This window comes from Carettochelys insculpta, chromosome 9 (genome assembly GCF_033958435.1).
Source record: "Carettochelys insculpta isolate YL-2023 chromosome 9, ASM3395843v1, whole genome shotgun sequence".
Lineage (NCBI taxonomy): Eukaryota > Metazoa > Chordata > Testudines > Carettochelyidae > Carettochelys > Carettochelys insculpta.
This window is the reverse complement of record NC_134145.1, coordinates 60,930,760-60,943,552: the sequence shown is the minus strand read 5'-3', so window position 1 is coordinate 60,943,552 and position 12,793 is coordinate 60,930,760. Positions and strand designations below refer to the sequence as shown.

The 12,793-nt window shown below is 41.6% G+C and overlaps 1 protein-coding gene across 10 annotated transcripts in view; it reads right to left on the bottom strand.

The window, feature by feature from the left end:
• The window catches only part of RASAL2 (RAS protein activator like 2), a 252,565-nt gene that overhangs the window by 123,355 nt on the left and 116,417 nt on the right, over positions 1-12,793 (bottom strand). For all 10 annotated transcript variants that reach the window (XM_075003437.1, XM_075003431.1, XM_075003434.1 and 7 more), the window contains exon 2: positions 9,425-9,552. In XM_075003437.1, coding sequence (XP_074859538.1) covers positions 9,425-9,552 — 128 coding nt within the window. The remainder of the gene's footprint in view (positions 1-9,424; positions 9,553-12,793) is intronic.

Genomic DNA, 12,793 nt, shown 5'->3' with positions numbered 1-12,793 from the left:
GTTAGTCCCTCAAACTAGAGGCTCACATAATTTATACATGGATGAAATTTCTCTAAGTCTAGTTACAGAGAATCCCTAGCCAGGAGACAGACCAGAATAAACTGCCCCTTTTTTTTCCTCCTGTGCCAAGACCTCTACTGTCTCCTGTTTGTTTACTAAGGGCCACAGATGAGCGGAAAATGTAAGCTGAACTTTCCAAAAGTCCAACATCTTAATACCCCAAGCAGCACATATCTTTCACCTGAAATTAGAAACTGTACCATGGTCTGCCTAATGAACCAGAGCTCCGTTCCTGAGGCCTTGTCTACATTCACCAGCACCATCGATCTAGTTCAGCTAGGCAAAGACCATAGCTGAAGTGAATATACTACGTACGATGTCTTGTGTGTGATAAGGTCAACAGAGGCAATGAATTGACAGCTGGTGGATTGATCACTGCAGCATTGATTTACTGAACAGTGTGGACAAGGCCTAAGTGAGCATTCCGTCAAATGTCTCATCCTATGATATGCCCTGAAACATGTGAAATGAGATATAATCAGAAAAGTTACCACACACAAACTATAGGGGATTTTTGCTTGTTCTCGCTAAGATACTGTTGTACTATAGAAGCAATAAGAATTTTACCACACCAGAAGATAAAAGAAACAGAAGCACCCAACATGTTTATAAAGCTTCAGAAAACAAAAGAACTTACTTAAAAAATGAGATATTTGAACAAACTCTCCAGGTTAAATTTTGAAGTCAGTAAAATATAAAAAGCCTCTAAAAAGTGAAGGATTGTAGAAATCTGTTATAGACTGAAGCCATCTACTGGATATGAATGGAAGAAGAGAAATTAAGGTGAAGGCTTGTCTATACTTTCTGTTAAGTCAACATAGTGGTGGTTAATTTTTTGCAGTTTACTTTGGCGGGCCTAGTAGAGATGCACTAAATTGAACGCTGAGGGTGCCCTCATCAAGCCCGGTACGCCTCACAGTTGGTTTGGTTGTCTTGTGAGTGTGTGTATAAATACACACAGAGTAGCGTAGTATAAATGTAGCTCTTCTTCAAATGATGGTCCTCAGTTGCAAGGAGTAAGGGAAGTTGAGAGATTCTCCCATCAACTTCTTGATGTGGGGACAGTGCAGGAAAATCAGTGCAAGTGGTATATCAGATCCAGCTATGTAATTCATGTATCTGGACTTAAATTTCTTACCTTGATGGTCTCCCCTACACTAGACCTGGACTAAGCTCTGAAAGCTGAGTGCTCAGTTAACCACTTCCCAACAGAAAAAGGAGGTTACTTATACATAACTGGAGATTCTATGAAATGTGTCCTTATCTGTGGGCTCATCAATTCAAGAACTACATTTACACCTACGCTGCAATATATACATAAGAAAAAACAACCCACAGCAGAGACTCTCAGAGCACAGGTGAGTGGATTGGGCTTCTGCTATGGGGCTAGAAAGGGCAATGTCGGCATTTGGGCTTGGACTGCAACCCAAATAGGAACAGCTACACAGCTATTTTTGGCCTCCTAGCATGAGTGAGTCTGTTGACCTGGACTCTGAGATCTGCTATTTATCTCCATTTTCCAGTTGACTTGGAAACCAAAAGCCACACAGTATGGATCCCAGAATCTGCTGAATGCCTGTGAACAGCCCAGCTTAAGACAAACAATAAGCAATTGCTTTTGATATTCTTGTCTCTTTCATACCAAATTAATCAAATAGCAAGGACTGCACTCCAAGGTTCCTTAAGACTTTCATCTTTATTCCATAGAGAAGTACTGGAAATAAGCGATTTTTAATAAATACAAGAAAACGTTGTATTGTTCCCTTCCCTTGTGTAGTTGCTGACCCTCAAACACTGGTCTATGTTAATTTACTACAAAATTGCACGGTAATTTTGTTTTCAGTACAGTACATGCCTAGAACATTTGTTGTGTCCACATGACTGACTAATTGCATACCAATGATTGATTGTATAAGTATGTGGTTCTGGACACATTAACAAACTGCTGCTTGGTTAAGAATAACCAAATGTACTGATCTGAGAAATACTGTCCAAGGTAAATGTAGGCCTGGAAAGAACCAAATGTTGAGGTTAGTTAATTAATGCTCCTTGGACTTAGCAAAAAGGGGTTTTCGTAGTTAAGACTCCACTCAGATACCAGCTATAACTTTAAATTGGTAAATTCAAAAATCTGGCCCCATTCAGAATTGCTCTGCTTATTACCAGAAAGTAGCATCTTCCTTGGACCCAAACAATCAGACCTCAACCAGACTTTCCAGCTGTTATGAACAGGGTGTTCAGTTTTTGGTATTATAAAGAATATTCTTTTTAAAACAGCCTTTCACGATTTTGGCCAAAAACAGAAAATTAACTAAATGAAATACTACAGTTAAGACCAAAATGTACCACACTTCAGTTTTGTTTTGTTTTTTTAACCACAAACATTATTTCAATAGCGAAGGAATACTACAAAGGAATAGGGGGTTAAGCACGCCAACCAGTTCATTCTCTATTTGTTAAGTAATGTTTATATAGCTTCACAAACTCAAATTTACACAGCCTTTATGGAAGTACAGGCAGCACTGTTCCAGGCCTAAAGACACAATCTGAACTAGACAAAAACAAAGAATTATGAAAAGTGACAAAGAAAGGACAAAAGAAGAAATAATTCTGACAAATAAAGGAGTAGGAAGAAGTATTTATTTTTAAGCTGTGAATAAGGCAACGCTAAAGAGGATGAGATAATACTGACAAAAAGGTCAACAGTTGGAAGTTAACTGAAAATAACAGACACCTTCACACTAACAGCAGATTAACATTTTCAAGGCTAGCACATGCACTCTTGGTCAGGACCATTTGAAAAGCCGAGTCCACTGGGGCATAAAATATGCTTTATTCTGCCAAACTTCAAGTGTAAAGTTTTCCAGAAGCAAGAAGGCCCTGATTCCAATGTACTTCCTTTCCACTTAGTGTTTTTTCTAAATTGGGTGCCCTATAGTATCAGAGGTTTGCTGGTGTAACTACATCAGCAAATTCTGCTCCTGCAGATGCAGCTTATATCATCCAAAAATGCTTTTGTCAGTATAACTTATATTAGCTTGACAAGCACAACAACCTATACTGCAAAAACAATTTATGGTGGTATAACTGCACCTACACTAGGGCATTTGTAGATATTGAAGTGTTTAAAAATAAGTCATACCCTCTACCCAGAATTGCCATGCCAGCCAAAATTGCCAGAGCAGATTTGGCCCACGTCTGTCTTAAAACTGGGCTGGGTTCAGTAACATTATTCTAGTTTGAAACTGTTTGTCCCTCCCCCCACTCAAACTGAATCTTAAGACTCTGAAGAAGAGAGGAAGGTATGTGACAGAGAAATCATGGATCTACACTGCCATTTTAAATTAGTGTTACTAAGGAGTAACTTCTTTCTCCCTTACAAATTGTCAGTACTGATTCCCACTCTTAGAAGTTAATGAGCATTAATCATCCTAGCGAGAAAGGTCTGAGGAGAACCAGTAAAGACTGTACAACTGCCCTCAGGCACCAACCATCAGATGTAGCTGTTAATTTGCAGAAGTAATGCTGTGTGAATGTGTGAAATTAGCTCCAGGCAGCAACCTTGCATACTGCAATGTTGGAGATGTCTCAGCTGCTTCAGATTGGGTCAAAAGGTACTCTGGGATCAGGTAACATGGAAACACCTGCAAAGGCATAACCAAAGCCCCATGATTCATAGAGCACATTAAGCCACATCTAACAGTATTTCCCCCAAACAAATCTAGTCCAAATTTACAGGGCATTTCACACAGGACTGAAGAGATGCTGATCCTGAAATGCTGTGGCTACGGTGCCCATCATGGGATTTATTTAGGTTTTATTTCTTCAAGCTGTATAATTCCACTGTCTTGAGTATTGCCTAACTGTGACCTCGTCTTCCTGGAGCTTCTGTTTTAACATTAGACTCTGCGGCAGTCTGGCCCCAGGAAATAAATAGATATCCATGGACATTCAAAAGCTTTTCTTGCTGGTTAAAATGTTTGATTTGCAAATTCCAGGAGTCAAAAAAAGACATGCTGAAGGCTAGAGATAGCCTTGCAACTAAACTACGTGACAGAATTATATTCTATGGTGCAAATCCTAACACCATGGCCTATAGCTGGGGCTTTCAGATAATACAACAATCAAAGCATTGTGGGTAAGATTTTCAGAAGTATGCAAGTGACATAGGAACCCAAACCATATTTGCAAAAGTGACCTAGGAATTCAGGAGCCTAAGTCTGAATGAAAGTCAAAGGCACTCAAAAACCCTGAGCAGGAATGGGTTTTCATGCTCTTTGAGAATTTTCAGGACCAAAAAAAAAAAAGTCCTCAATCAAGATAAAATTTTAAAAGCCTTTGCTTTATTTATACAAGTTTTTTACCTTATCAAATATAAATTATTATCAAAGGGTCAAACCAAAGTGATTTCAAGGGAAAAAAAAACAAAAAAACCAACCTTGATCTCAATACCTGATATTTAGAAAGTACCGAAATGGAACATTTCAACAATTTTGAATTTTTTGTTTCAAACCAAGAGCAAAATCATTCTTGCAAACAGTTTAACAAATCAGCATTTTTTGACCAAAAAAGTTCAGCATCTCTACTCCTAAGTCTCATTCGAAAACTGGACTTGGGTGCTTTTGCAAGTTTTCACCTGTGCTTCTACAGAGGAAACAAATGTGACAAGTTTTGCCCCCTGTAGCTTTTATTGGGAGTGCTGCTGCTCCATGAAGAAGGGAAGGGATGTTTAGGAAAAATGAATTGCTCCTTCTGCTGCTACTAGTAACAGGAGAAACCAGAAGGAAGCAAATTGAGTCACAGGATGAAGAAGGCAGGAAGGAGGATATGGCAGGTCCACATCAGAAGATTTCTGCCTTCCATTTCCAGTCAAGCATCCACCAGGCATGCAGGACAGAGCCACTGCAGTCCAGGTGGCTCAGCAGAAGCAACAGAGTCCCAGGTCTCTCCATGGAGGGACCATCTAACTGGGCAGCACATTGCGGCCAGTAAGGTCCACGGGAGCAGGTAATATGAGCAGGTGGGGCAGGGCGAGTGCCCAGCACCTACCAGCAGGGAGCTGGGCTGGGAGGTAACCAGCAAATCCATCCCTACTTCCCCTGAACCAGTGGTGGGTGCTGGGCTATTCAGGGGCATCAGCAGCTATGGAGCGTGGCCAGAGATGGCTCAGCAGAGGACAACATCCCCTGCAGGAGATCATCACTAACAGTGGCTGCTGATTTGGGCACAAAGCCTAGGAGACGGAGTAGCCCTTTGATCCTAGGGTGAAGAGGTGAAGGTGGCTTTAAGCCCCTGTCTTGGTTGCTGCTGCAGAGCCTGCAAGTTTGGACAAGAAATTGCTCCTATCCCACACTCCAGTGTTTATCTGAGGGGCAGAAAGGTTTCTCTGTGCTGGCACTGAGCAGATCTCTGGGCAGCTTTGGCACACACAAGGCTTGGCCCCTCCTGGCCAGCACCCTATGCAAGAAGGGCCTTGGAATTTTGGGGGCTGGTAGTGGGGGAGCAAGGTGCCCATCAGCCAGGCTGCAAGTGTGCTGAGTGCTTTGGCCAGGGCTGGTTCTTCACATAGTGCTGGGAATGGGACATGCCCTGTTGAGGGAAGGGGGGATTAAGGAGGAGTAGTGGCCCTGAGGGGCAAAGCAGGAATGACCAATCAGAAGAAGAGCATGCAAAGGGCTGAAGGTGTCTTCCACGCCATTATCAACAGCTACACCTTGCCTCTGGTCAGTATCCCTCTTTGTACTTGAAAAACGGCAGACAAGGAACTTGCAATCCGAAGGAACAAGGTTCAGAAAGACTCTTGTGCAACATAAAATGATGTTCTTCTTTCCCCAGCCTACTTGTAATCCAAAATAAAACATTGTACAAGACAATAGCCAAATTACAGACTGCAACCTCAGGAAAACTGCAGCCCCACTGGAAAGACGGCCACTTACTTGTCACATGACCACCTTTTGTGTCCTCCCTCATGCGAGTCCTGTGTGATTATCCATCTGCAACCGATCCTCAGAAGCACTAAACTTCCACTACCCCTTAAATTAAACTTTGCTTCTTTGGCCTTTATGAGACTAGCCCCGAACTACGCTAGCTTAAAAACTGCGCTTCCCTTACACAGACATTTTAATGAGATGATGGAAAAAGCTGCATACTCCCCTAACTTCAAACTGGAAATCAGATCTCACGTACATTTCCACGTTGAAAAACCCCCTAACTTTTTAAGGGAAGCAGTCTAGACCTGTTCTACTGGTCTTGGAAGATGCTGCAAGGCATTATCACACCATAAAAGTGCCTCTGAAGCATAACAATAGGTCCACGTCTCAAAGGCTAGTGGCTCCTCACTCCATGGAGAAGCCTTCAGGCTCGTGTCTCCCCTCCCCTACCACTCCCTCCACTTTAGGTTTATTCTCTACTTGCTTTTGGAGTTTCAATCTCTTCTTTTCCTTAGCACGCTTATTCTTCCCTGTGAACTGTAATTCCATACACATTAACACTCTGTCGAGTGACTAGTGACATGCCAACAAGGCGATAATGTCATAACTGTTAAGTAATTGTAGATATATTGCCCATGTGAATTCTTGGCAGAATCTCTGGTATTTGTGTAGGGTTTCTGGGGGAAAAGCCTTTTAAACAATTTTCTCAATGTCTTACTAATTTTCCCAGGCACCCTGAAATAGGTCTACACTTTTCATTCAGAGCACTTCCCTGTGTTGAAATGGAGCACAAGTCCAGTGCTGCAGGTGAAACTCAAAGTTCATTTTACTTCCCCAACCGTATTCTGCATACACTGTTCTCCCTTCCCCTCTCCCCACCCCTCCCTTTCTGGTTACAAAATATCACACATTCAGGGAACACAGTATTAGAATGCTCCTCCCCAGTTTCGCCCAAACTAAAGTCTCTTACTTTAGTGGATCCAAATGCAAGTAGATTAACAGGAAGAAACTCTCACCACCTTTCACCTTCACCACTGTAACCGCCTCTCTCCCTCCCCACTTACCACTGCTTGCCTCATTCCCCTCCAACCTAGGCAAAAAGATGTTTCCCAGATCATCTTCCCCACAAGCTGCTCTGACCATGTTTTCCTGCTTTGTCATTCCCTTCCCTTGCCTCCACTCTCCTTTTGTATCAAGTTCATGCTACTCACCTAAAGTTTCAGGGCTCTACACAATTCTGGTTCCACTTAGTGTTTTTTCTAATCCCCTCCTACATCCCATATACTCCACCCAAGCTTGTCTCCTGATTTCTCCTTTTTCATCTCTGTTCACTCCCATTTTATACAATCACTTTTTCTTGGAATAACCTGCCAATGAAAATTCACCAAGTGGATTCCTCTCTTTCCTTCCTCTAGAAACAAAATCAAGATTAACCTATTGCAACAAGCATTCAAGATATAAAGCCACTTTCTGATTATACCTTTTTATCAGCTCTTTGTTTCTTCATTTTAAGATTACACACAAGAATATCTTGTAAAACTACTTGTGCTTTTATAAGTGCAGAGAAAAATGCACCCTCTTGTGTACAGATTCAGGGGCTAGATTAAAATGGCCGCCTTCTTGTATTATGCGTGACTGAAGGTTCCTGTGAGACTTTCCCTTTTCTCTCCATTTAGAAAAGTTGCAATCACTTTAAAAAAAATCAGAATCAGAGTCTGCATACTGCAGCTTCTAAACAATCAGCTGCTCAATGTAGTGAGTCACGCCTATACCACTGGCAACGTCTGCTTGGCTCGATTTGGATGAAGCAATGAGTAATTTTTAAAACTATACTTTGCAATGTGCTCTGAGTAGCCTGCCAGAAGGTTAACTCACAAACAAGAAAATCCTGCAGGTAATTGGTCCATTTAATACCTCTGTTCTGTGTGCCCAAACATAGAACCTTCAATTTCTGACAGACAATCAGTAGGAAAGCATTCAAATATCATTCATAATAACTTAGGTGATACTAGGGATTAATATAGCCCTTCCACATGATTTTATTTCTAGCCAAGAGATTCTTCTTACTCATATCTTTGCAAAATCTTCCTTACCTTTGTAACAGAAACAAACACCAATTATTATGCAACTAGTGTTAAAAACAGCCTTCAGATAGTTATTTGTGACCTACTGTGTTCCAATTTCCTTTTCATGAGGTATATGTCTCTTTTGCTGAGTGTCACTGGGATTAGTACACTGGTACTATTTGTTTCTCTATGCCCAGGATTTTCTCTAGCAACTTGAAGTGTTAGAAATCCACATACCATTGAGACCCATGCAACAAAGTGCAGAACCATGTGGTAAATTAATTTTTCATGTGTCTACAGTCCTTCAAGTACCTTTTACCACCCCACTGGACCAGTAGTACTTTTCCCCAGAGACTACTTCTAATATAGACCCCAAAACAGCTTACACTGATCAATGCTCAAGGTAGGCAATATTCGCTGCTGCATCAGCCATAAGTTCTCGAGCCTGGTGTCTTGAAACTGTGCAGAGAGAGATATGCAAGCTTCCAAGCCACGGAATAAGGAAACTCCTACCACACTAGCAGATCTATGGAATCCTGGGCATTAAGACCATTTTAGGTCACTTTAAGAGGTTCTTAAGGCTCCTTCTGAGAATGATATGGCTGGTCTCATTGTAAGAAGAGGAGACAGACTTCACAAGTAAACGATACAAAAACAGTTTCAACAATGTCTTTAAAACTAACACACTTGTAATAGATTTTCCCCTAACGTTTGACACACAGACTCCACAATGGTACAGTGTAGGGTAAAGGTATATATATATATAGGAGGACTGGGAGAAAAGCTCAGAGGTTTGAGCATTGGCTTGCTAAACCCAGGGTTGTGAGTTCAGCCCTTGAGGGGGCCATTTAGGGATTGAGGGCAAGCAGATTTAAAACAAAAACAAAAAAAATCTGTCAGGGATGGTGACAGGTCCTGCTGAGAGGGCAGGGGACTGGATTCTATGACCTCTGAAGGTCCCTTCCAATTCTATGAGATAGCTACTCATGCCGATCTAGTGTTCATACCACACCACCCTGCCATGTATCCCAACAACACGAAAGCAGGCTATAACAGCTTTGAGTGACAACTACTGTTCCCCAGTTTACCAAGAGAAGGCCAAAGCCTATCACAGCTATCCTCTATGCCCATCTGACTGCATCCAAAATGACCACAGAATATGAAGTTTTCAGACAGCACCTTCTCAGTACATTAACACATCATCAACATCCTATATCCTAACCCTATTAACATATTTTAGCTTCCCCTGCATTATACACTCAACTGCAGCCATGACCACTTATTCTGAGAGAAGGAGAAAGGCTCTCTGATAGTTCTACAAATACATTCAAAAGGAAAATTCCCTTCAGCATCATCAGTGTCTCTTACCTCCTTCTCCCTGTTGAGCAGCACCAGCTGACTGTCCGTCAGGATACAATATTTCCTCTCCCATGTTGTAGTTTCAGTGTAGGGAGACTGGCCGCAGGACAGTCGATGGGTAGGTGGCCCTTTCACATCTGTGAAAAATAAAACAGAGAGCTAAAGTAGCCATCTTCTCATGCTTTTGAATCTCTGTAGGTAGAAAACAGTGTAATACTGGAAAGCATATTTATAGTGCTTATTTCAGTATATTAAAAAGTCCACTCCTCCCACTAGTCACCTAAGTGGAACTTAATATTTGTACTATGACTACATAAACATGTATTTATTTGTATTTACAATAGACCTGTAACAAACAAAAGGCACCTGAGACACCTGTAAGTTACTGTGCCTAGAATTCGAAACGAGAACAAAAGTAAAAACCAGTGGCTTCCACATTCACCCTCCCCCCTTCCCTCATACACCTCAGTTCTCATCACACCTCCTTCCTCACTAAAGACTCAGGCCTTAAGCCTTGCCTTAAAAGATAATAAATGTGGGCTACTTCACAGCAGAGCGGAAGGAGTTTCCCAAGCAGACTGCTCCTCACTGAGACTGTCTTGCCAGCAGTTCCCTCTCTATTACTGAGAGGCTCGTCTTCCAAAATGAGGTAGGGGAGAGTCATCCCATTACAAAGATGGTAACGACAGAGACATAAAAGTCTGCCCATGTTTGCCCAATTCATGCAGTGACTGCGAGACAGCATTAAGAAAAGAATTCACACCTGCCTGGTTCCCAGGGTAGCAAGGCGAGGCAGTCTAGTGGATGGAGCATATTTATTCTTAATCCCGCCCCCCCCCCCAACTGACCCCTACTCCAGTTTGTCCATCTTATCACCAACAAGCTTGGTCGAAGACTGGGCACAATATGACACTTACTGTCTTGACTAAAACTCCCCAAACCTTAAACACATGTGGGTATGCCACCTAACACACACCATGCATGGCCATCTCCAGTCTGGAGCAGCCAAGTCAGCAAGAGCAGGAAGTGCTGCGTAGCAGGAGTGAGGTGGACTGCACACAGCAGTTGCTGGCTTGGTATTGTAGATGCAACAGATAAGGACCTGAGGTATGCTGTTAAAAAATTAGTGGGAAATCCATGGTTGAAATAATGGGTAGTATAGGTCGAGATTAATTTTCAAGTTTAAACAAGTACATCTAGCTGTGGAAGAATGCACTGTGCTGGGTACTATAAATGTATCAAAAATTTAGCAAACATATGCAAATCTGTTTACACAGTTCCAGGCAGAATGGTTGGCTGTCTTGTAACATTACGTTTTGTTGTTGGTTTACATTCCAGGTTCACAGTGCTTTACCTTTGCTGAGATCCAAATGATTCCTAACGCTCCTTTCCTTTCACCAATAACGCACAACTAAAACCAATCTCTACAGCACTCAGTGCGTTATAACTGTTAGACTTTTATACCTTCCCCGCTAGGGGCCAGCAAATCCTCAGACATTGCAGCACACCCTGAGTCTTAGGAGGAAAGCAGAATGAAAGCCAAGACTGTATCCTTGAATTAAGTATTTAGTCTTCAAAGACATACATGGTCATTCTCAGAAGCTTTAGACTACATTTCTATATGCCTAGTAAAAACATTATATTCACGTGAGAAGAGTTAATATTTTTGCAAATTTTTCAACTAGGAAGATATAGTGTCATAGCTCTAAATTTTCACGAGAACCCGCCAAATTGTAAACACTGACTCTTAACTGGAGACAACTTTTCAGGACACCGATAAAGACAGTTACAGATGGAGATTTCTGACCATTTAGAACACATCAAAAGATGTGAGGTTTTTTAAGAAAACGAATCATGAAATCATTGGTATTGAATTTGCCAGTAAGTTCATTCTGTGAGCTAAGCTACATGACTCTTGTCACATAGGCTCAGTTTAGAATAGTGAAGAGCAATTCTGAAGCACAGTTTATTTCTGTGTATTTCAACGTTCTTCAAAATCCTCTGTAGGAGACTAAGTTAAGTGGGACAAGCTCTGCCCTTGGAGAAAACAGTCTGGCTACTGTAAACTGTCCTAATATTGAGAAGCATGTACGCAGCTCAGTTTAAAAGAATAGAACCTTACACCTTCAGATGGACTTTTTTTCACTGACAAGCCAAGATATGTGCAATAAAGGATTTTACTTGATGTCAAGTGTGCATCTAAAAATCCCTTGTTCATATTTACCTTAGACCATCATAAAAATCCCAAAACCACAGAGTAGTAGTCAGATATATTATTTTGGTGTAGAAGCTAAAAATGTGAGTTGCACAATGCAAAACTCTTTTGTGTTATAATTTCAACTAACTGTAGGCCTTTCCAGCATAGCATCCAATACTCCTAACTCATCCATAAGAGTCATAGAACAGAATAACATCTGTCACAGCACTAACAACTACAGCACTTAACTGAACATCAGGCAAGAATGGGTCGGCCACAATTATGCTGTCAAGTAGGTTAGCTACGTCCGAACAGCTTACCACACCAACTGCTAGCAATGTAATGTGCCATCTTGGGATAAAGAGCTGCCAATAGCCAATGAGGAATGTACAAGGGACATGAATGTCAGCACACAGCCCCTGCCACCTCATCATGCTGACTGTACAACAGTATTTAGAGTAAGGCAGTGGAGAGGGACTGCAAGCAGGCTTTTTGCAACTTTGGATACCACAGTTTGGGTGTCCAAATTGTGGGAGCCAGAAGTAAAGCCTGTCTTACAGACCACGGGAAACAGGATGCAGATTACATAGAGAATGCACCATGATACAATGGTATTTCTTGGTGGTAATTTGTGTACCTAGACTGGTCTCTCTTTCTGTGCCAAGCAATATCCCTCTCCAAGTTAATCACTTTTACCGAGTCTTCTCAGGTGGCTGATCTCTCCAGTGCATTTTGCAACACCTGCCATACCAAAAGCTTGTCTGTGAAGTAGTTTTATTAGACTACAGACTATTTAGCACTAAAGTGGGTTTTAAAGCAGGAGGCAAACCTGTGGCAGTGCAATAGCAGAGTCCTAAATGTGCCCAGTTGTACACAAATTTTAGAGCTCGTCAACACCGGGATTTTTTTTTTTTTTTTGAAAAACCCTTTTTTCTCCTCACTCTCCAGAAAAAACAAACTTTGTATCCACACTGCAAAGCTTGTTATTCTGGAATAACAGGGCATTTAACTCCAAGTAGTAACTCTACCAAAATGAATGACTTTTGCCAACCCTCCCCACTTTCAATTTCGAAACTGACTCTGTGTGTACTAAGCAGAGGTAATTACAACTTAATTGGCCTCCAGCGAGGCATCCTGTCATTGCTCTTACTTCAAAATGGGGCTCTCTAGAGTAAACCCTC